We start from the raw sequence: 24,160 nt of genomic DNA, 5'->3' as shown, positions 1-24,160 counted from the left end.
TCTTCTCTGGGTTTCCATGCCCCTCTTCTCTAAGTTTTTCAAGCTCCAGTTCACTCCCTCCAACCAACTCTTAATTTTACCATACAATTTTGAGGAGCAATAGTTCCCAGTGAGCACGACACTCTAGATAAGTGTGAGCTTAAGAATAATATTTAAAGCTTTCTCCTCTAATTATGCTTTTTAGCATTTGGTTTTACTTACTGTTGACCATGGCTGGATACGGAGTAATTCATAATAGAGCATGTGTGGATGTGTAGAGATCTTTTCCAGCACCTCCAAGATGCTGTTGGGCTCGTGGGTATTTTCTCCCACTCAGGATATATAAACCTTTAATTCTGCTGCGGATTAGAGCGTGTTTCTGTTTGGCTTAGCATCGAAATGAAGTCCTGATAAGAGAACTGATCCAACACTCCTGTAAAGATAATGGGACTCGTTTCTCTACACATTGAACTATAAAATTACGGATGTTTTCTGTTTGTAGTCGTAGGGTTTCCATCAAGCCTTGTGTGCCTGTTGGGAAGGTTGGAAGGTTTTCCTGATGCTCAGAACACGTATTTTAATCTTAAAATCATTATTCTGTGTGGCATAAGCAGTGTTTGTACTCTGGGCTTGGTTGTAGGCAGGCAGGGTTTCTCTTTAATAGTGCTTAGCTATCTCTTTACTAGAGTTCTGTTAATTTTCATATATAAAGATGTTGGAAATTTTGCCACACTCTGTTTATTTGGTACCCCAAATCTTACACGCTAATATGTCTCAGGTAACATTGTGTTATATTCAGTAAAGATTTATGCTCATATTCTGAGGACATGCATTGCAAGTCTGGACCCGCATTTTATGGTCCTTTTTAATGGTCTTTAGAGTCTTTTTTGATGTTTGAACATCACAATTTGTGTTTCATGTTGTAGCATTCAGGTCTGCCTGAGCATTTTAAGCTCTAAAAAACCCATCCCTTGCAAATTCAAACTAATCTTTTCTTACGAGCCACCTCCCTGCTTTGCCACGTCTTTCTAAATATTGAATGCAATGATGAAGTACATATATATGTGTATTTTTTTTCCCCATAAAGAGAGCTGAGATGAACTCACTCACCCCCTTCTCTCCTGAGCTTCAGCTGAGTCAGAGAGGCCAAATCCACGTCACACAATTTTGCTGACCTGGCTGCCGCAGCGAGTGCGCCGATGCAGCTACAGCAACACAACGCTGCTCTGATTTGGGTGACGGCATTTGAGAAGTGATGCCACTTGCGCTGGCAGAACGAGTCCCTTCGTTGATGTGCGGTGCCAACGTTGACGTCCTGCCAACGTCATCGTGCTTGGGGCAGTAGAATTGCTTCTAAATACACAATTGGGAAGCATTCATCTACTCGTGGTGGCTATACAGGTCCCCCGGAGAGCAATCAGTAGCATCTCATCCAATAATTAAATGAAAATATGGAGCTGCTGGACTCTAAAAAAACCTGAATGTCTTTTTTTTGGTTCTTTGCTCAATTCCTTTTGCCGAGTTTGGGAGCTCAGTGCTCTCCTCTCCAGCAAACTTGTGTCGCTCCACCTTCCAGCAGACCAGGTTTCAGCTATCCAGGGATGGGAGGAGTAGATCCGTACATTTTTGTTGGGAGTAAGGGTGCCAAAAAATAGGACTCTCTGGGTTTTACTGCGCTAGAAACTTTTGCAGATAGTGGTAACGTCAATGGTTTGGTTCTTGATGTAAAGGTCGTCTTCTAGAAAAAGGACATTTGAATTTGCCCCTAAACATAACTTAGTTTTAAGTCAAGGTATAAATTTAAGCTGATTTTTTATTAACCTCCAGTTTTAGGGGTTTTTGTTTGAAGGGGCTGTAAGTGTTTTGTATTGTCTTCATCTTGACTCTATGTTTGTTAAATGAAAACCTCATGTTGTTTGGATCTAATTCCTTAATATTCGAATGCTCTGCGAGGACCCTGCTTCCATCAAAGGATGGCAGAGGCTTTATTGTCGTACTCAGAAGTGAAGGAATATTTTGGAGGTAGCTTTTAAGGATATCTCCTGAATTCTGCAGAAAGATGGTCATTAGAAGATGACTATAGACATCATATAAAAATCATATAGAAGGTTAATAACTGAAACTTAATTGAGTAAGTTTAACGTATACATATGGACAGCAATGATTTTACCCTAAAGCTTCTGCCTTTATGTGGACAATTTGCGTGGGGTTCTGCAGACCAACTAACACCCAAGGAATTATATCGGTCAATCACAAAGCCATAGTTACTTCTCCTGGGCTGTGATTCCGAAGGCAACCAAACCGGTAACTGGAAAAAAGCTAGGAAAAAAGAAAGAAGGGGAATTTTTTTTCCACTTAAGCTTTGGAGCAATTGCTCTGGCATAGTTCCTGCTGCTGCGTACGCGCCTGTCTTGAAATGAGACCATATATCTGAGTTATTATGGAAAATGTTATTAGTTGAGGGCTTCAATCCCTCTTCGTATTTGGCCAACGCAGCCAGAGGTTGCGCTGGGGATGGAAGGGAGGGAGCAACGGATGGACAGATGTAGAGAACAACTGCACAGCCTGGGAATGAATGTTTCTGACCCAGCCTGGAGGAAAAAGAAGAGGGAAAACTAGCCAAAAGCCTGGAGCTGAAGCAACCGAGGCCAGGAGGTTCATGATGACTAACCTCAGGTCATGCACTGTCTGTTGCAGAGCTGAAGATGAGCCTAAAAAGTAGAGACCTTGAACTCAGTGGTCTTTTATGGTCATTTACAGGAGTATATTTAAAAAAACCAAGAGTTGGCATTGTGAATTAGTTATTTTGCACCAATCTTAGGAGTAGTAGAAATTTTTAGTGTGCTCATAAGAGTTTCACAGCAACAACGTTCACTGTGCAGCTGCCCAACATCCCATGCGGGGCTATGGATGTCTAGAGGGCTTCGAGACCAGAGTGATGGTGTGTGCCCGGTTTAGATGTATGCAAACTTAAAACTCTAGACAATTGGGGTTTTTTTTTGGGAAAAAATATATGTGTAAAGTCCCCATACAAATAGTTCAAAAAAGAGTCACAGTATAAATCGGTAAGCCAAATACCATGCACTGGCCACCCATCACCACTAAAATAAGGCAGTTCTTTTACCGTCACGGCAAGGTTTATTGCTCCCTGGGCGCTCAGGACCAGTCCTGAGCGGGTGAAGCTGGAACTAATGGACCCTGCATCCGATTAAGCAGCTGTCAGAAGCAGGCGGTTGATAAATGATGCTGACTCCATTACCGCTGCACGCATCGCCGTCTCTCTCTTTTAAATCAGGAGAAGTTCACGCTTGCATAAGAAATACGCAGTCTTCTACAGTTGGCTGGATTGCCGTATAGAAGCTTTTTTCCTGACTTGCACTGAAAATGCAACGAGTCTGGATGAAATATATGATTTTTAAATGCCTATAGTGTAGCAGGGACCTGTGAATGCTATTCTGCATGCCTGTTATGTCCTGGTTGTTCTAGAGGAACCTGAGAAAAAAGAAAAGAAAAAATAAAATTCATAATGCGGAGTTGTTCCTTATTTTCAGGATTTTTTTTCTTCCAACGGGATGTGTTATGTTTTGAACCTGAAAGGCTTTAGGGCCATTAAAAACTCCTTCTACGCCTGCACACATATGCATAGAATACGTATCGTCGGTGTAAAGGTATATGATGTCTCAAATACTGAATTCAGGACCTCGTAGGTTTTTAGCAAAAATTTCCTTGGGAGTTTCTCAAAGCGCTTCAGGCTCTTTAATTCTAAAAATAATATATGTAGAGTTCATGTTAATTTTGGATGAGGATAAATTGGAGAGTTGGAAGACCATACTTTTTTTTAAAGTTTTTTGCTCATACTAAAAAGAAAAGCAGAAGCAGCAGTAATAATTGGATCGTTATAAAGGTGCATCATATTAGTGCAATTTTGCAGATTTTTTTCTTTTCTTTTTTTTTTTTTCAACTCTGCCATCAAAACGTCTTACGTTAGAGAAGTAAAAATGCAGCCTGGACCGGTAGGACTTTTTCCAATACATGGAGTAAAGTACACTTCCAATATCGCTGTTTCAAGAGTCAGTGACAAGTCTTAAAAGCACATGATAAATATTACGATTTTAAAGCTCTACTTTCTTCCAGATGCCCTAAAATAATTTCTGCAGAAGACTTCTCAAAGTAATCCAGTTGAAAATCTATCTTGGAGGGGATAACCTTTATAAATGAGCAAGGATCGGAGTTGTTTTGGTGGAAAATAAATAGCTTTTTTTTTCCGCAGCATGAATTTGGGGACACATCCTCACTTTTACTGTAAAGGGTTGTGGCTCTGCTGGTCTTGGAGCGGTGATTTCTGCTAGCTGGAGGTCTCTTTGTTAGCCCTTATAGCACCAACCATTAATATAAAGAGGTACAGAAGAGCAGAGCCCAGTGAAGCAGGAAAGGGAGTTACATTGCTTTTTCTGCGTAATTAAATGAATATTTTGTACCACCATTCTCTTCTAGCAACTCAATACTAAATATTAGTTGATGCAAATACATTGTATAATGCTTTAACAGCAAGCCAGGAAAAGGAAAGCGAGAAGCAATGACGCGTAGCATGCCGTGCATCCTCGGTAGTCATGGTCTGCCGTATAGCTAACCTATATCTGAGCAAAAGTCTGGCGCACCTGGAATTGTAAAATGCGGTGCGGTTCCCTGTGGTTTAGATTGTTCAAGTGGTTCTTTACCACCTTCTTTTCCATCAAAAAAAATATCGGTGGCGTATTAGCAGGAGAGATGTTCATTTTGGTAAATGGTGCCTCAGTTTCCACGAAACCCTTTGAATTTCACCTTTTTTTTTTTTTGTTTTGCTTGCACCTAATATCGTTATAATATCGGTGGGGTTTTTTTAATAGGAGGAATATAGAGCAGAAGGAATTAGCTGGCACAACATCGACTACATAGACAACTCCGGCTGCATCAACCTGATCAGTAAGAAGCCGACGGGCCTGCTCCATCTGCTGGATGAGGAAAGCAAGTGAGTAGGAAACTGTTGGTTTTGCTAATGACATTTGTTTTTTCACTTAAAAAGTGTTTATCCTTAAGTCTTAACCTCTTGTGATTCTTCCCAGAAAGATGCTAATAGCTCGCTGGGCTGATTTATCGTATGTCTCTAGCTTTGTTTCCGAGGTGGTAACGCAAACAGCAGAGAATCAGCAAGCTGAGCAAAAAACCTTAACAAATAATAATTAAAATTCTGTTTCAAGAATTTCTTCCTTTAAAGGGAAGGGCAAAGGTTTCCTTCGCTTCTCTCCTCATTTCTCACCCTGTCTCTTGTGGTGTAACGACGTGAAGATGCTTGACGTTGAGCCGAGTGAAGGGAGAAGCCAAATGCATGAGTTAAAGCAGGTTGTGTGGGTGCTGTTATTGAGCTATAAGGTGGATTTATCAATCTACTTTTAAAAATTAAACCAGAGTGAACTGAGGGCACTTGTACGTAGGGGCTGCGCTTCCGTAGGGTTTCATGGGCATCAGGGATGCAGCTCAGATTTGCACCCTTGGTTGTATCCATCCAGCTTGTCTTGCTAGAAGTTATCAGATGAGCGTGTGGCTTCTGGGTCTGCCTTTAGGTGGAAACTTCTGAGCGTAAGGGCTCTCCCATCAGATGCACGTGCCGGTTTTTTCTGCGTGAAGGGCAGGGAAAAGCCAAGCAGATTTGCTGGCGTCGCCTTGGATCCGCATGGCTCCGGTCCAGGGCATGAGCTCTCCTCCTACCGTTTGCTTGCCGGTTTCTCCTCTGTCTCTTGTCTCGTTGACCAGACACACAGCAGTGATGCTGTCCCAGTGATACCGTACCAGGCTAAACCAGCTTAAATTAGGTGAAGTTGTGAAATATACCCCCAAGTTGCAGATTTATGTGAAGTTTGAGGATGGAGGATTGCCTTGCTCTTACCAAGAGGCTCTGCTCAAGCTCTCTGTCCTTTTTCTTCCTCTCTCCTATGCCAGGATCAGTCAAGTAACCTATGAAATTGAAGTGAGATTTGTAGGCAAAACAGCCCAATATCTTCTAAATGTGTAAATACCCCATAGACAGAGGAGCAGTCTAAGCCTCAAAACCAATGACAGAAACTTGAGTTTTTAGACAAACAGAGCTACCCTGAATAATTTCACAGAATCACAGAATCACTAAGGTCAGAAAAGACCTGTAAGATCATCAAGTCCAACCATCAACCCAACCCCACCATGCCCACTAAACCATGTCCCGCAGTACCATGTCCACACGTTCCTTGAACACCTCCAGGGATGGTGACTCCACCACCTCCCTGGGCAGCCTCTTCCAGTGCTTCACCACTCTCTCAGGAAAGACATTTTTCCTAATATCCCGCCTGACCCTCCCCTGGCGCAACTTGAGGCCATTTCCTCTTGTCCTGTCACTAGTCACTTGGGAGAAGAGACCAACACCCACCTCCCCACAACCCCCTTTCAGGCAGTTGTAGAGAGCGATGAGGTCTCCCCTCAGCCTCCTCTTCTCCAGACTGAACACCCCCAGCTCCCTCAGCCGCTCCTCATCAGACTTGTGCTCCAGACCCCTCACCAGCTCCGTCGCCCTTCTCTGGACACGCTCCAGCACCTCAATGTCCTTCTTGGAGTGAGGGGCCCAACACTGAACACAGTACTCAAGGTGCGGCCTCACCAGTGCCGAGTACAGGGCCACGATCCCCTCCCTACTCCTGCTGGGCACACTAATTTCCATGCAATGGGCATACAATGCAGTATACCACAATAAAAATACACCTATTTGTGCTTTTTAAATGGATTTCAGACAGTTACTAAATCAGTTAAGAGCTCTTCAGACACCAGATATACCTTGTATTTGTATATAACCACATGGCAGCATACAAAATAGTGCTTGCTTAGTATCTGCAGGCACAGAAGTGGAAGCTCAGAATATCTCTATTTTCCCATTTGTGGTCAAGAAAGAATTGTAAAAGCTTTTTCGTTGGGTTTACAGCTATCTTCTTTTTAATTCTTTCCACTCAGTTTTCCTCAAGCCACAAACCAAACGCTGCTGGACAAGTTTAATCGTCAACACGAAGGGAACTCCTACATCGAATTCCCAGCGGTCATGGAGCCGGCTTTCATCATCAAACACTACGCGGGCAAAGTGAAGTACGGAGTGAAGGTCTGTCGCCCAGCTGTTCCCCGGCAGTTGTTTTCATTTAAATCATCTAGCTGTGATGGGGAAGGAGAGCCCCAAAGGCTCCACAGAGATGTTTTGGAGACGCCTTGGCTAGAGAAGAGACGCAAGGGTTGGGAGAGAAGTGTTTGGTGAAAAGCTTGGCTGAAATGAGAAGGTGGTGGGGATTGTGTCTTCCTGTTCTCCTCCACGTTGCAAGCTCTGCGTGTTGGCATTTTGGGAAATAATTTAGCGACGCGCACCGAGGTTAATGGTGCGTTCCAGCGATGGGTTGAAATGGGGTATTTGGTAGCCTTTCTGGGCTTGGTTTGTCTACAAAACCCCATTTTTTTCCATCATTAGCCATTTTTTAAGGCAGGTTAAACGAGCGTAGCTCTCAGCATCTCACCGCTGCAGGTACTTTTTAAAATCCCATGCAAATAATTTCAAAGTTGATCCTATTTATATTCATGCCAATTATTAGCAGAAGCAATTCTGATGGGCAGGTGAGCCTGTGTGAGAAACAGCCTCGGGCTTTACGACTGCAAATCTGTAATTGCGTTTCTGATGCAATAAATACACATGACAAACTTAAGCATCAGAGATGCTTCCGAGAGCAGTGCTTTGGGATAAAACATTTATTTTCTGGACATAAAGAGGTGTCTAATATGGGGGCAGAAAAAAAAGATAGAAGCAGGATTCAATAGTTGTGCTGTCCCAGGGATAGCCTGGCAGATCTTACCCGGCATATCTTGTACATATTGCTTATTTCCCTTTTTTCTCCCCCTCCTTTTTCTCCTTCCCTAGGATTTCCGTGAGAAAAACACAGATCATATGCGCCCAGACATTGTAGCTCTCCTGCGAAGCAGCAAAAACGCCTTTATCTGCGGGATGATCGGGATCGACCCGGTGGCCGTGTTCCGCTGGGCAGTCCTGCGGGCCTTTTTCAGGGCGATGGTTGCTTTTAGGGAGGCTGGAAAACGATACGTGGAGAAGAAAACTGGTACGTGTGCCGATCTCCTAATCCTAGCGCCTTTTTTTCACCAGCAGCATAGATCTAATATATTACTACAGTATTTTAAGTAGCCTGTCTGGCTTATTAGGAGCTATTAATCTATTAAAAAACTGATTAAGATAGTATATAGATTTTTGCCATCCAAAAGTGGCATTTAAAGGTACGTTTGCAGTAGAATTTTAACACACCATAAGAAAAGATTTTCATTTTCCTGCTGCTTTAACTTTTCCTTTCTGTAGGATGCATGCATAGGAAATCCTGAATTATTTGAGTAGAGACATAAAAATTATTCAGCAAATAAGGGAAATTATTTTTGCTAAGAATTCTTGAGCTGGAAAAAAAAAAAGAAATAAATCTTCTCTATAATTTTTCAAGCTGTTCACCCTTTAAGCTGCAAGGGAGCGTGTCTCTTGTCTAGCAAAATTCATTGCTTCACAGTCATCCAGAACCAGCTCATGCCGAACACAGGCGCATTAAATTAAAGGAAAGTAATGGTGCATCATCATGCTGTGGCAGGCAATACCTGGCTGTGCTTTTAGACTATTTCTCTGCATAAAGCAATCTTGGAAAGACGGGTACAAGCTATTACTATTAATTTCTGGGCACAAGAGGGCTTGAAATTCATGATGCGATTAGAGCCTCAGCAGGGAAAATGTCAGCTGGGTTAAAATTAAGCACAGAGCCGCCCCATGAATTTTTTTGTAGTCGGAGAGGTGTGCATCGAGGAGAGCCAAGGAGCTGGGGACGAGGAACATAGATACGGAAACCGTACAAGCGGAAAGAATAATTTTCTTGTTCGGGGCGAATAATAGCATCCCAAGAAGAGCAGGAGGCAAAAATCAGCTCTCAGCTCTCGAGGCTCTTCCTCTCGAACCGCTCAGATGCGGCGTAAGAGAAAAGATGTTTCTCATGAACCTGGGTCTATCTGGCACATTAAGGCAGGATCTACAGATGGCGGCGTTTCGAAACGCCGAGAAGTAGATGGCAAAGATGTTTGGCATTGGGAGAAACATCACTTGAAAGAGCTGGCTTCAGAAATCTGTATTTGCATTTTCCTAGCGTCGCCTTTTCATCTTGCATAAAGCCCAGGCTGAACTAAAGTGAGCTGGTCAAGGAGATGATAAAAAATACATTCAGTCTCAGGAAGTAAGAGCTAATTTCAAGCCCTGCTTTGTTTTCTGTGTCTCTGGCGATCGGTCGTGCCTGCCATGCTCCTCTCCCCGCTAGCTAGCTCTCCGCTTTTCAGTCTTGACTTTGTGGCATTAACTTGCTTATATCTATATATCTGTATAGATATCAGTCAATATATAGGTATAAAATAGAGTCCAGGAGGTTTTCAGACAATTCTGGGCGACTCACTTCTTGCACCGCCTTCTCTTTCCATACCAAAACTAACACAGTAATGGCTGAGTTTCTAAACCTTTTCTGGCACACGTTGCTGCTGGTTTATCTGTCTGGTGTCCTTTGGCCACATTTCGAATGGCTTTGTGCTTTGTAACCTTTGTTTTTTTGACTCAAAAAGAAAGGAAAAAAAAAACAAACCCCTCAAAAAGCTAGATAAGGTTTGTCTTAAACTTCCCCACAATCCTCAGATAATTGATACCCTGAATTTCTATGTGTGTCTTCAGCCTAAATTGGGAAAAAGTCATGAGAAAGTCACCGTTATGTAGGCAGAACTAGTGGGAGAAGATTGCTTAAATCTAATTCCCATGTTGTGGTACACCTTATCTGTCGGGAAAGCTTGCCCTACAAGCGATGGCGGAGCTGGGACCACTCACGTTCGGTTGCCTCTGCCCTCTTCGGAGAGGTACCCATCATCTCCTAGCATGCCTTCTGCCCAGGTAGTTGTAGCACTTAGCAAGGCGAGATCCGTAGCCATGATTTCATCATGCTTTTGCTGGCGGGACCTCATGCCCGTCTCCCGTTCAGCTGTCCTTCTCCAAAATCCCATCCCTCTTGCCAAAGCACCGCAAAGCAGATGGCTGTAGAAGAGGCGGACCTGAGCGGAAGGCTCGGCCGGTGTCTGGATGGTGGGGCAGGCTGGTGCGGCACGGCACATCCGCTACTGGGTGCTGCTGGTCCCTCCTGCTCCCCGCAATAACACAGAAAAGCCTCAAACTGATGCTGTGCACGTATGGCAGAAGGTATTTATGAATTATTAAAGAATCATTAAAATGACCCCATCTCAATAGACAAATGCAGACGACCAAAGACAGCGTATGTTTTAGGTTTATCTCCTTTTTTTTTAGGAAACCTTGCTGGCTTTAATTAGCCTGATTTGAATGCCTCACCACCCACGGATGTGGAGCTTTTGATCAAATTATAGTAGATGAGCTGAGAGTAACTTCACACACATACGTTCATCCAAGTGTGCATGCTTAATATTTGTATATAATTTTTAAAAACGCGTGCTGCCCCCTTCTTGATTTCTGAGGTCCTGTCCGCTGCTGCTGCTACCCTCCATCAGGCAGGTGTAATTAATGAGTAAGAAACTAGCTGAAACATGCTTTTTTTTTATTTCAGACTCTGCATGCTTTTTTCTTAACCCCAGGTGGATGTCCCTTGCTTTTACCTGTCTGAAGGCCTGTCCAACTCATGCTTTCAATACCCAACGGGGATTTTAAGGAAAAATCTCCGGCTTATGTCTAAGCAGCTCTGCAAAATTTTGCTCTGCTTTCTTTTTGCATCATCCTTTTGGTTATCTTCTCCGTGCTAGCAGTGCCAACCAGGGCTATGGATGCTTCTGTAGGGATAATCAGCATTTTCTCCTGCTGGCTTTGGGGACTCGCCTTCTTTTGTGTTCCTAGTATCCTCATAGTGCAGCTTTCAGTGACTGCGCGATTGACCTCGTTCACCTGGAGGTGAAGAGCAGCAAAGCGGTGTCACCGTGAATTTTATTGGGTACCTTTCTCCTCTGCCCAAGAGATACCTCTTACGGTGCTGCCAGCCCTCCTCGCATGAAATATGCCGGGATCTGGCGAGATACGTTAGCTGAAGGGTGGACTTTCTCAATAATTTGAGGGGTTTATAATAATAAAATTATTGAGTTTATCAAGGAGATTGAGATATTCCAAAAGAACTACGCGTTTGAACTAGATTTGTTATTGAACTTTGATTAGAGGAACATTATCAAGCTTTTTAGCAAAGAAATTTGGCTGATTGACATTTTTTTGCTGTATCATCGATAGGAATTTATTACACAAAACCCCCTAATTCTTTGTTTGAGGAAATTTGACGGAAGAACTGGTGCTGTTCATATAAACCAGGCTGTGGAGACTCCCAGCTTTCTCATCTTGGTTTTGCTGAACACGAACCTAAATCCTCACTCTGACAAAGGGTTCATGGTCCTGGCGCCGTGCGCTCCCTCGATGGGCTCTGCGTTTGCATTCGGCCAACAAGGGTTGCTCCTTGGGTTAGTGCCCATTGCGGCTGACCTACACAATAACGCCATCTCAAAAACAACCCTGTTGACTTCTGCAGATTTAGTCCTGAAGCTGGGCACCAAAAAAACCACACCGCCCCCAGAAGAATAAAAAAAAAACTTGTATTTGCCAAATAAAGGTGATAGCAACCAAAAAAATGACCTTTGAGGTCCCACTGAGCAGTATGAAGTGGTGTTAACGCGAGGAAGATGCCCCTTGACAGTGTTCCTCTGGAAAGTTCAGATTGGTCCTTTCTGATGATTTAATGCGTTGGTATGAAATGCTTCCGTACGTGCTGACACAAAGTAACTCCTCGGTGACCTCATCACGACTCAACGGGAGCATGACGTATCCCTTGACTTGGCCACTTAAATGATGGCGGAGAGGTGCTGCACAGCGTCACCTCTGTAACCTCTCCTCAACCCTATGGTTGGAGCTGGGCCATCAAAAGTCCTCTTGTTCACGCAGCGATGGTTTCTTCCAACTTCTGACCTCAAACCCATCCTACTTGACTCTAGACTCTGTGTCCTCTGCCCTTGAGGAATACAGAACTCTTGTTTAATACAAATAATTTCTATTTTTCCTTTTAATTGCCAATATCGGAGCGAAGCGTGGCACTGTGATGCGAGATGAGAATTCGAGGTGGCCGTGTCCGAGAGCGTCTGTGCAGGGAATTGCAGATAACACCTGGCAGATGCATGGAAAGGATTTTTACAGCAGTCAATAAAAGTAAAGATTTATCTAATCATCTATTTTTTGCCCAAATAATCACAGAGTGATTATAAAGCGGTTATGCTCTTATAATAAGGATTGTAAGTGGGGTTGGGATGCCGTCCAGCCCATCGCTCCTGTGCCATGGTGCCACGTCCAGAGGAAACCGAGGTTAAATTGTGTCGAGCGCAAAAAATGTGCAACCCTCAAGCTCTTGCGTCCTTCGAGCTTGTTCTTTACCCTCTCCTGATTTCTGCTTATATAATCTTTCTCTTCTCTCCATTTTTTTTTTTTTGTTGTTTTTATTTTGCTTCCCAAGGGCATGATGATGCAGTGCCATGTGCGGTTTTGAAAAGTGTGGATAGTTTTAGCTTTCTCCATCACCCAGTTCATCAGAGGAGCTTAGAGATCCTGCAGAGATGCAAGGAGGAGAAGTACAGTAAGGCTCCACCACCCGCCCTTCCCTCTGATACGACACTCACACGCCAAGAAATGGAAACCAGGTGCATTCAGCGTATAGAAAGGGTAAAGAAAAAAAATGCCCAAGGAGCCTTCCAGGATTGAACCGGCTGCCATCCAGCAATTTTCAGCCTATCAGGAAATTATTAGGCAGAGTTTGAAGAGTAAAATTAAATGGAAACCCATGTCTCTTGAGATACGGCATCATTTTGTTGGCGGTTTCCCCATTTACTTGCTGACATTGCTGATGATAGGGGTATTTTTCGTGTGTGTTATTGTTGTTATCACATGCGTGATAATAAGTTCAAAGCACCGCAGGTCCGGTAGGAATATTCCTGGTATAAGGCACATGAGTGACACAGCTGGAATTTGACTTTATTTGCATTTCATTGGATTTTGAAAATAACTTTAGCCTGTGAAAATATTGTCTCTGAGGGCTTTTACCTAAAACTAAAGCATTTGGCAATGTTATTTTACAGAATGAGTTGGGTAAAGATGCACTTGGTCTCCGTTTCTTCCTCCTCACTCCTCTGTCACATGGTAAACTCATCCTGCATGACAACACGGACACTCTTGCCTGTACTACTATATTTTATAGATATAAAAAAATACCTATTTAGTGCTTGTATCTTTAGATATATCATTTTTCTGCCGTTATTTTCTTCCTTCATGTTGTACATTAAAGCTTACAGAAATAGAGCGCTGCTATATTCAGTCTTCAAGGGCAAATCCTCAGCCCGAGTTGCTAACTTAAACATCGTGCAACTTAGGTGTAAATGCAAAACACACAGGTTTTTTCTGCAGAGCTCAGCACGGTAAGTACAGTCGTTGCATGTTAAGTCTTCACAAATATTCTTTTCCTGCTAGAAACCTTGTATCGGATTTCCATGCTTCCTGCAGCATGTAGCGTTGGGGGAGCAGAGGTGTTTTAATTCTTAATTTAGACTTTAATTCTTAATTTAGATGACATTATTTTTTCCTAGAAGTTCCCACCATTGCTACTATGGCTACAAGGAAATAAAAAGCAGTAAGACAAACACAGCACTAGGCTTTATTAAGTGGTGGTGTGCTAAGTGACCTTACCAATACTACTAAGAAACTATTGAAAAGGAAGGCGATTATCAGTAGAGGAAGTTTAATTGCAATGAATTAATCAATTTAATTTTAATTTGTCAGTTAGCTCAACAATATGGGAAGTTTGGGGGGGGTTAATTTGCAGTTGCTTAGGTGTGAAGAGGGAAATTCATACAACTCAAGAGCCACTTAGAGCTTTAATTTAATATGAAGCAGTGAAGTTGAGCTCAGTGTTGAGCTCAACATTTCAAAACCTCACTTTTTATAGACTAGTCCACACAGTTTGGTCTCTCTTAGGATAAAACCAACACGTGGATCTGAGGGTAACATTGCCACAGTTTGTGAACTGGCCAAGAGCACCTGACCTGACAAACAAGTAATTAGTGTTCTGCGTTCAGAAATCATTCCCGTCTTTCCACGGGGTGTGCTCCTACAAGCTGTTTCCTCAGGCTTCGTGGCTTTGGCAGGCTAAAACGGGGTTGGAGCGTGTATAATTCTTTGGTCCTGAATTTAACGGGCTTGCGGGCCCCGCAGGCGAGGATGCTCGGGCTGAGGTTGGCCCCGGGGCCTCGGCTTTTCCTAGAAGTCAGATGAGGTTACACCCATGTCATCCTTGAGAGAGCGACCAAATAGGTCATCTTCTTGTCTTTGATTGTGCAATTAGTTCCAGCTACGCACAAAGAGAGAAAACTAATTGATTTGATGAATATATTGAGATTTCCTTTAGGTCACTTGGTATTGAGATTTCCTTTAGGTCACTTGGTATTCAGCTTGTGTAGCCAACCGATCGCCCTTCCCTTACCATCTCAGCCGCTTCGCTGGTGTCTTTGGATCTGTCAATTAATTTACGGTCTTCCACAACAGGAAGGCACTGTATTTAGATGGCTCTGAGTTCAAGACCAAAGCTCTGCTAGTTGACATTCATGAGTAGGGAGTAGACTAGGATTATCCAAAGCTCTTCTTAATGAGGGCAAAGACCTTTTAGGCAAATCAGTCTGTCTTTCTGAAACACTACAGCTGGAGAAAAGGGAATGTGTTTGAAAAATCTGAATAGTTTTATTCCTGAAATGTAAAATAGGTCAGCCTGCATCTGAGCTGGGTGTGGGGAACAAGTGGTTTCCACTCATACCCCTGTTCCTTGGCTTGCAGCGTATTAATAGGTACAATTTAATAGCCCGTATTCGCTATACAAAATTCTCAAAGCCACGTGCAACTCATCGGGTTAAATCTAAAACCGTTTTGGCCTTTCATTTCTAAAAAACCTTGCTCTATTTCCTAGAAAAGGGGCTACATCGAGATGATGACTTTTATTTGGCTTTGGCATATATTTATTTCTTCTTTTAAGAGCCAAGTGATGGCACAATGTAGAAAAGTCTCTTCTTGGGGGGTATGTCTAAAGCAATCCTCTTTAACCCAGCTTGTGCACCACAGTGAAGGAAGACAGAGTTTGCTCCGAAAAGAAGGGCACGGACTAAAAAAAATCTTTGAAATACCAGTGAAAGCCCATTTTTCATGACTACTGCAGCTGGTCACCAAACACTCAAATCAAAATTAAATGTTTTAGGTTAGAGAAGCCTTTTGTGCCTTAATGGGGAAGTATCCAGGCATATATACGATATAAAAAACTAGGCGCAGCTAGACCTTCGGTGCTTTCTTAGTGTAATACTAGCTAAAAAAAAATACTAAATACAGTATTTTAAGCAGAGTCCTGATTATTCTCTTTTTTTTTTCCCCTTTCCAATTGGGTTTCTGTGTTCTAAACAAGCAACTTTTAGCACAGAAATGCCAGCCTCGAAAGAGGTGAAAACGTTCCTGGGATGGGAAATGTAACAAAAAATGGCTTAAATGGCAACAAGGGAGATTAAAAAGAGAGTTTTGGATTCTAGGCATAGCTAAGCATTCGGATAGCTTATCTGGCTTGCTTCTCAAAAATCTCCGGAGTTGGAGATTGCAAAACCTTCTCAGCAGGAGGGATTTGGTCCTGCCTTGGAGCACAGGCAGGATCAAAGATGACCTGTGGCAGCACATTCCCAAATTCTTTTTTTGCTCGTATTTCTAGGATATTCGGACACTCAGACCTTCAGGTTTAGTAACTTAGCCCAGTGGACAATCCGCCTTTTCAGGCATCTCGTGCCCAATGTTCAGGCTTCAAGACAAGCTGTTATTATATCTCAACAGGTAGAGAAGGACAGTAGATGTCCTGTTAAAGGGATGGCGACTGTTGAGGTCTGGTAGGAAATCATCTTCTCCTTCGAAATTTCAGGTCAACAGGACGGGCTCAGATCTCTGCATATTTGCTTTGTGTTCATCTTCAGAATTAAAAGATTCTTACGATACCTTTTAGCTCAGCAGCTGGGCTGTATGAAATAGAAAAATGATAAACGTGGGGAGGAGGGAATATGCTATTGCTTCTTCCTATTCTGTTACAAATTATAGCTTAGACTTCTTAGAGAGGGGGGGTTTTTGCAATTTTTTTCCGCTGCAGAAATCTCAGGCTAAAGGAAAATACATTTTCTCCGTGTTGAGGTGAGCACTGCAATGTTTTCTGTCTCACAGCAGCGATTTCAAGACAGTTAAAAAATTGCTCAGCTGCTTTCATGTCAAATTCAAGCTTATCGGGTCTTTAAATATCTGTAGTTTAGTGACTTGAAAAGTGTTTTGTTGTCTACAAAAATTGTCTTCTGTCTTTCTAAATGCTTGGTTACAAAACATTTCCACTTTGGGAAGATAAGAGCCTGAAACGTCTGTTCTATAACCATGCATGATAACTTCCTTGGCTATTTATTAAATATTAATTATTCTAAAACTACCCTTATCAAAGGATATAGGTTCAATAGGCAATAAAGCCCGCCCCGTGCAGTATATACTACTTGCTATACATGTCCCTGTCCGTATATCTGTAGGAAAGGAAGAAGCGTGCAAGGAATAAATGACCGTTTTTCCAAGCACCCTACTTATGTCCGGGTGTTTTGCCCATGCAAGCAACCGGGTTGTCCCATGCGTAGCGGAGAGCTTAGGAATATTTTGGACATGCAGGACACGGGTGGCTGGTCCCCCCCGCATCACAGCGACCTCTTCCTTCACCCCGTTTGCTTACTATCTGGGACAACGTGTCCCTAATACAACGTGCATGTGTGGGAGGGGAATTAGTAGGCTTGAGCAAACAGCGTTACTCATAAGAGTGATGACTTTGTGGCAGAGAGGTACAACTTAGTAGACGATGGGTACGTCAGCGTCCTTGGCACCCTTGTATGCCCAGCATGTGCCATGACACATACGTGCTCCTCCTCGCTGTAGTCAACGCTAAGCTATGGCTGTGCTAATTGCCTTTTGGTGAAGAGCCAGGTAGAAACTTCTTTCTTTCATGTGCTGCTTTAGGTATTACTCGGAAGAGCCCGCGGACACCGCTCTCGGATCTCCAGGGAGTCAATACCATCAACGAGAGGGCTCAGCGGTAAGTCTCTTGCTTTTACGTTGGCACGACGAGGAAATCTGGGATGGGAGAGCACTGTCTGTTGTTATAAATGACTGTATTAATGTTTCTCCCAGCTTGCTTATTAATTTTGTCTTCTCTTCGCTCTTTCTCTGCTGTGTGATCATATCTAAATATCTTTACCTGACTAAACAGCAGGCAGGGAAAGCAACTCTCCTGTGTCCAAAGGCAGCAACTGTAGCTGGTGTGGCATACGAGGTGGTAAGAAACTTGCCAAAAAAATTAATGAATGTGCCCACACCAAGGAAGTAAAAATTTACCGAGGATTCTTCTGGCGTGAAAAACCCAATGATATGTTTGGGTGCAGAACCGCACACGAGCGCTGCGATGGTGGCTCTAGGCACCACTGAGTGTGGAGGACCTGGGAAGTTACGGGGCTTGAGATGGTACCTTGTCAAATGTTTGCTTGTTTTTAAGGGAAAGACACATGTTAACTTCAAAAAGGTTCGGTTTTTTACAGTTTTTATGTACAGGGGTTTTTTTTAATCCTTCCTTGAAGGTTCTGGCCATTCAAGCAACCTTTTTGCTTGAGAGTCAGGTCTACACATTGAGATGCAGATCTCTGCCTCCTCTGCAAAAGGTTTTCCAAATCCATTTCAGAATTAAGTTGCTTGTGAAGCAAAATGGATATCTGGGCACTGATCCTCCTCCTTTTCTCCAGCTACTCTTGTGCTGTCTCTCTGCAGACCCCAGAAAGTCTGATTATCCACCTCTAAAGGGGTACACTGCCTCTCTGCTTCCCTCTGAGCAGATGTGTGTGCATGCTGGGGAGAGATACGATCAGAGCATCCTCAGCTCCTAAAACGATTGCTTGGAGCTGCAGACATCCGGGTGTAACTTCATGGCTGCTCTGAGTTTCATGAGAAGTCCAGAACAAGTCGAGAGGAGTCTGAGACTGTCTCCTGAAACGTGTCTGTCAAATCCCCTGCATCTCACTGGGCTTCCCTTCCACACAAAATAAAACATCCTCCAAATTTATTATTAAACCTCATTTTTTTACTGGCTTTAATGCCAAATGGCCAAGACAGAAATTAGATATACATCCTTCCTTTTTTTTCTAGGGGAACAAAAGTGGCTTTTATTGTCTGGCTTTGTTCACCACGTGCCCTCTGATTGCCATCAAGACTAGAATATCCCTCTTGTCCTGAATTTCCTCCCTTTGAGAACGGTGGTGGCACCCTGCTGAAGGAGAACTGAATATTCTCATATCATTACAAGTTGGCTTATTTTCAGCAGTTGGAGAGGCTGTGATTTCCATAAAATTGTTGGATTTAATTCATCAATTTGTGCCACTTCTCGAGTTTGGGCACAAATCCAGCTTGTGCAAACAGTCTCGCCTTATCGTGGGAAGGCGTTGCAACCCTGGTTGTCCTCGGGTCAGTCTTTCCCAGCCCTCCTTTTCTTTTTCCCAATGCTATAGCTGCTGTGGCTCTAATGCGTTGGGTTACGACGATAGTAGGTACATGATAACGTTTGAGGCAGAGAAGGTTGGTGTCTCCAGAGGTGACGTTCACCGTTTCCAGCATCTCTGGTTGCGCAGGTTTCCCTAAACGTGATGTAACGTGAAACTTTGTCCCTGTGGAGATCTCCACCTGTAGATAAGAGAAGTTCTGCAGTTTCTCCAGCACGCCTTCAAATCTGATGTTGGTGCGGGAAGAACATCTCGGAAGTGGGATGGGGCTTTTCTTGACCGTACAGCTCCAGCTTTGGAGGCACGTTGGTGCGGCAGCTTGGGCTGCTAGCATTTTCATAGCCCAAGACACCTCAATTATCTCAGCGAGGGGCTGCTGTAAAGGCAGGGAAACTCCTCCTGGCCCAGGCAACGAGGGGGGATGTATTTGTTTACTGTGGAGTTCAGCCTGTGGTCAGCTCTATTTATTTGGCTTAACCCAAGCCAGCGTAGCAGCAAGTTCCCTTAAACAGCCAGGATCAAGGGCAGCAACTACTGTGTCTTCCTTCCGTCATCCTCAGCAGTTGTATCCTAACAACAGGGTCGGGACAGACAATTTATTCCCCTTACTGATATATTTGTAGAAAATGTACTTTTGAAGCTGTCCTATGTTCCTCCTGGTGGGGTGCTTCAGCAGCACTGTCCATGATCTTTACTTCTCTTGGGCATCAGCGGTGATGGGTCCCCAAATGTCCTCTGTGCCCCTTCCTTCTGAAAGCACAAACCGGGTCTCTCATAAGATCTCTAAAATCCAACCTGCGCTTTCGGAGTAGGCGGATGTTTTTGATACCTTTCATTGGGGATGATTTTTATCTGAAGAGTCATGATTTTGATCTGAAGAGTCATATCACACTTAATAAATGTTGGTATTTCAGTTAAATAGCGCTTGTCGAGCAAGAAGGGCTAAATACAGGGGTGAAGGTAACACATATAGAAGAGAGATTTACTTTAACAGCTTTCCAACAGATAGACCAGCAAGAGATTTTACGGAGCTAAATTAAACAGGAATTTGCTTTCAAAGCCACCTCATGATCATGCGGTCGCTGATAAGTCTGCGTTGTGCATCCAACCCACAGGGTAGCCTGGGGCTTGCTTCTAAAAGCAAATTTGAGGCATGACGTCACACAGGAAGTCATTGCGGAGGCTTTAGCGAGCCAAGCGCTCTCCTCTGATCTCAGAAGAAAGCGGACGGGTGGTTTGCACATGCTGGCGGGGGGGAAACCAGGCTTCAGCAGAGCATCGGGAAGCCGGCATGCCTTGGAAGTGCCTTCACCGGCTGTCGAGTAATGAAAGCCATGCCACCGCTAACCAAAACCACTCGGGCTGTGTTTTCCTGCTGGTTTATGTTCATTGATGAAACTGTTTTATGTGCAGTGATGTCTAAGCGGCATGCAGGAAAGCAGGTGTTGATCAGTCTGTCTTGAAACAGTTGGTTGGCCTTGGTGAGATGATTGACCTCCCAAGTACCGAAAAAGCTGCTTCGGTCGCCATATGCATGTATCCATCCGAAAGTGTCCATAATAAACAGAGCTGTTGGTTTATCTCTTTTTTTTTTTCAAAACCTCATGGGAATTTCTAGGGTTTTCTATTCTCTAGTCTCATTCAGAGTCCATATATCCACAGCTGGTCTGAAGCCTGAGAGTGCGTTGAGGTCGGCCAGGATTAATGATGGGTTGTAGATCCCAGAAGTGGCCGTTGAGGTTTAGTGGTACCCATCAACGGGTGATTTTTTTTTTTTCTTCCTGCAAATAGGAGGTTTTTGATGCCTGGGACCTTAGCTGTAAGGAGAAAGAAGGTGGACAGGAGAGATCACCTGGATGTTAAAGCTTCTCACTGGCCTTCCTTGAATCGAACGGGCTGCTTAAAAAAACCAGGTCCTGGAGCGCTCAGCCAGGGGTTTACTTTGCTGTGATTCATCCTTTCTTTTAATAGTGGTAAACGTCAAAATGCTGATTTAATGGGGCTAGGAAGGAATTTGAAAAGCGCTGCGGCGAGGCAGCAAGGCGACTTGCGCTCCAGGGTCACGTTGCTCCAAGGATCTGGCTCCAGGCTTTGAGCTGGCTGAATTAACAGCTTTACATGCTTTATTTATTAATTTCCATGTGGCACTTGATATTTGCTCTTCCTCCAAATCAAGACTTCCAGGCAAAAGGCTGCCTTGTTGCTAGACCTCAGAAGTGACCGCTGCTGGAGGCCCCATTTAAACCACCGTGTCCTTCAGCATCCTCATGACCAGAAGACTGGTGCTGCCTTGAATCTCCTCCTATTCCTTTTCCTCCTGTCTGAGATAGCTCGGGGGGGGATTGCAGACCCCCACATCCTTCCTTAGATCACCTTTATTTCATATGATGGTTTCTACAAGGCTGATAGAGAATTTAAAATTAAAAAAAAAACTCAAAAAACCAAAAAACCCACCCCAGAGACTCACCACCAAACCAACCAACAGTATTGCAGTTGGGTGCAGCCCAGGAGGGGCTTTGTGTAACCCCAGGCACCATAGGGAGGATCCTCAACTCTGGAAATCATTTGCCCTGCCATGAGGTTTTGTTGAGTACCCATTTCTCTTCCTCCAAGGGAGGATTTTGGTTCCTCTCGCCCTTCCCTTTGGTCCTCCTGCAGCCGGGTGAGAGTTTCTGGAGACCAAAGCGTCTCTGCTCCACGGCAGAGAGGACCAAATTGGGTAGGTGATTTGCGATCAGATCCCAGTGAGTGATTCTGGGCCGACCCATCCATCTTGCTGGGGCTGGCATCCTTTGTTTGTGGCAAATAATTAGTTTATTGCAAATGATATTTGCTTTTTCTTTTCCTAACGAAGTGATTGCATGAATTAAAAAAGACCGAATCAGCACCAGCATCATCCAAAGTTGTGACTATTAATGGTGGCAAGGCTGATGGCAGAGGTCACAGCCTCAAATCCTTCCGACCACCTGGGTATCTGCAGATCCAAGCCTTGCAACTGGGAGAACTGGGAGCTGTTATTCTCCTGCTGATAGTTTTGATCCTTTTATGAATATTTGATTTTTAAAAGGTGTTTAATTAGCCGATCACTTCATGTGGTGTCTGGCATCATGAACTCATCCCATGGGAGCGGATTTACAGTTAAAAGAATACAACGGCGACTCTCATTGTCTACCGACGGATTATTTTATGATCTTATTTTTTATTTTGTCATAGAACCAGGTGGTTTTATGTCTGCCTAACGCTGTGCGGTGTTTGGTGTTGCAGCGATGCCTACGCGGTTGGCTGGAATGGCCGGATGGGGATGCGGCACAGCAGGCTCGCCAGCCCCGGCGCCTTCCTAGACAAAGATGGGATATTTGTCAACGCGACCAACAGCAAGCTGCTGGAGAGAGCCCACGGCATCCTCATGTCAGTGCAAAAGGAGGGGATTTTGGCTTTATTCCTGGAGCGTAATGAGCAGCATGGGTAGTTAGAGGAATGTAAATAGCCACAATATAAAAATATCAGGGTTTCAAGTAGACTTGGAGACGTTTCACGGTTGGGTCAAAGCGACCCCAGTATGTTTTACGCGTCTGATTTATTTAATTCTTATCATTCATTTGTAATGACAGACGCAGGGAGAGAGAAGGAATGAATCTGCCGGTCAAACCAGTCTCAAGATATGCCAGCGATGTAATGCAGTCACATTTTTTAATGTGATATCAAAGTTTCCATTACAAATTAGGTGGGGAAATGATGTTGATGATTCACGCTGCAGCCTCGTCAGAAGGTTCAGAGAACATCGCCAGGGTGGCTGGAGTTAACGTGGTGTACAAGAAAGCAGGAGGGTGGTCAGTCATTTCGCGACGCCGCTCTCCCGCTCTACCCAAATTACTGGCCTCCCCCTCATTTCCGATGTAACGATTCCCTTTAATTGGATACCTTTCTTTCCAACCTGTGCAACTAAATTTGTAAAACTAGTTTGCAGCGTGCAGAAGCAGCCCGATTTCAGTGCAGGTTATAGGAAGCAGCTGCTAAAGGGGATTTTGAAGGGCTTCTTTCAAAAACTCCTCCATTCTGCAATTGCACATGTGGATTAACCTGAGCCATTTATTTATCTCCCCAGGCGAAATAAGAACTTCAAAGCCAAACCAAATTTCCCGAAGGTGAGCGAGAAGGAGCTTTTCTACTTTGCTGGTCCCTGGGTTAAGACTGTAGGTACAATGTTGAGATGCTGATGGGTGTGAGGAAGACCGCTTGTGTCTACATCAAGACCTTGGTCAACTCGGCTCTGTTCAGGGCTCTTTAATTTCTATAAAACCAAAGGATTTCAGCCCTGGGAGGAGACTGTATGAGGGCTTACATCCTCCTTTCTTGGACCTGCTCTGGCTCCTTTTTTCCTCCTCCTGGGAAGGAGTATGCTGGTGAAATTTGGTAATTAAATCTCTAAAATGAGCAGATAGGTTATGCAAGAGGACTGGTACCTGGTAGACAACGGGCTTGTCTAATATTCCGTTTCCCTCCAACTTGGCTGCATTTACTATGTTTTGAGAGATGCTAAGAGATCTGTTGTATCTAGAAGTATAACGCTTGTTGTGGTCCTTACTGGTGCCACGTCAGTGGTCGGGAACGGAGGACCAGGAGGAGCAAACTTTGGGTTTACTCTTCTCTGCGTGCACATTGCACCTGGAGAGGCACAGTTAATCGATGAACTGTTCGTTAATAGTGAATAGCTTGTCTGCAACCCTTAGTGGGCACAAGAGCCAAATTTCCCATGGTCAAAGATGCCCTTGGCAAGTACTCAGAGGAGCTTGGAGGAACATGATCTGGGGGATCGGACTCCAGCCAAATAGAGCAGAGCAGCATTTCACGCCATTCCTCGATGTTTCCCATTGAGATTACGTAGGGTGGTCACCTAAGGAAGCCCTGCAGAGGGTATAAAGAGGGATAGAGCAGATAGCATGGCGATAAGATCTAGTTATTCTTCTATTTATAAAGAACAAATGGAGTCTCTCTCTTCCACAGCACATGCTGGACGTGAAGTCCCTCAAGCACCTAACCAACCTGACGCTGCACGACCGCATTACCAAATCTCTCCTCCATCTCCACAAGAAGAAAAAACCGCCCAGCATCAGCGCCCAGTTCCAGGTAATCCTCTGCCTTTGATACAAAGAGGCGACTTAAAAGCAAATACCTGCTCCAGGTCCCCAGGGTGCCCAGGAGGACACATGCAGACACAGTCCTGTCCCACCCTCACTGCCGTTTAGGACCTGAATTCAGCCGAGGAGGCGGCTCGGGTGAGCTGGGAGACACCTTCCAGGTACCTAAATGGTGTAAACGCAGAGAAACAAGAGCAGTGGCGGATATTGTGGGGGATGATGCGGTGGAGCAGGATGGGACGTGAGGATGAGCTGCAGAGCAGAGATGTTGGTGCGCCCCTGTCCTCCGGTACCTCGCTTTCCAAACCATC

The 24,160-nt window shown here is 44.1% G+C and overlaps 1 protein-coding gene across 1 annotated transcript in view; it reads left to right on the top strand.

Annotated features, from left to right (window-relative positions):
• Nucleotides 1-24,160, top strand: part of MYO9A (myosin IXA) — a 159,045-nt gene that overhangs the window by 102,848 nt on the left and 32,037 nt on the right. Inside the window, exons 11-18 of the mRNA XM_059823674.1 lie at nt 4,866-4,987; nt 6,991-7,132; nt 7,934-8,129; nt 12,594-12,713; nt 17,186-17,261; nt 21,976-22,119; nt 22,817-22,856; nt 23,716-23,838. Of these exons, the coding sequence (XP_059679657.1) occupies nt 4,866-4,987; nt 6,991-7,132; nt 7,934-8,129; nt 12,594-12,713; nt 17,186-17,261; nt 21,976-22,119; nt 22,817-22,856; nt 23,716-23,838 (963 nt within the window). The remainder of the gene's footprint in view (nt 1-4,865; nt 4,988-6,990; nt 7,133-7,933; nt 8,130-12,593; nt 12,714-17,185; nt 17,262-21,975; nt 22,120-22,816; nt 22,857-23,715; nt 23,839-24,160) is intronic.

The sequence above is a fragment of the Gavia stellata genome, chromosome 13 (assembly GCF_030936135.1).
Source record: "Gavia stellata isolate bGavSte3 chromosome 13, bGavSte3.hap2, whole genome shotgun sequence".
Lineage (NCBI taxonomy): Eukaryota > Metazoa > Chordata > Aves > Gaviiformes > Gaviidae > Gavia > Gavia stellata.
Note: the sequence above shows the minus strand (reverse complement) of the source record. Positions and strands in the feature narration are given on the sequence as shown.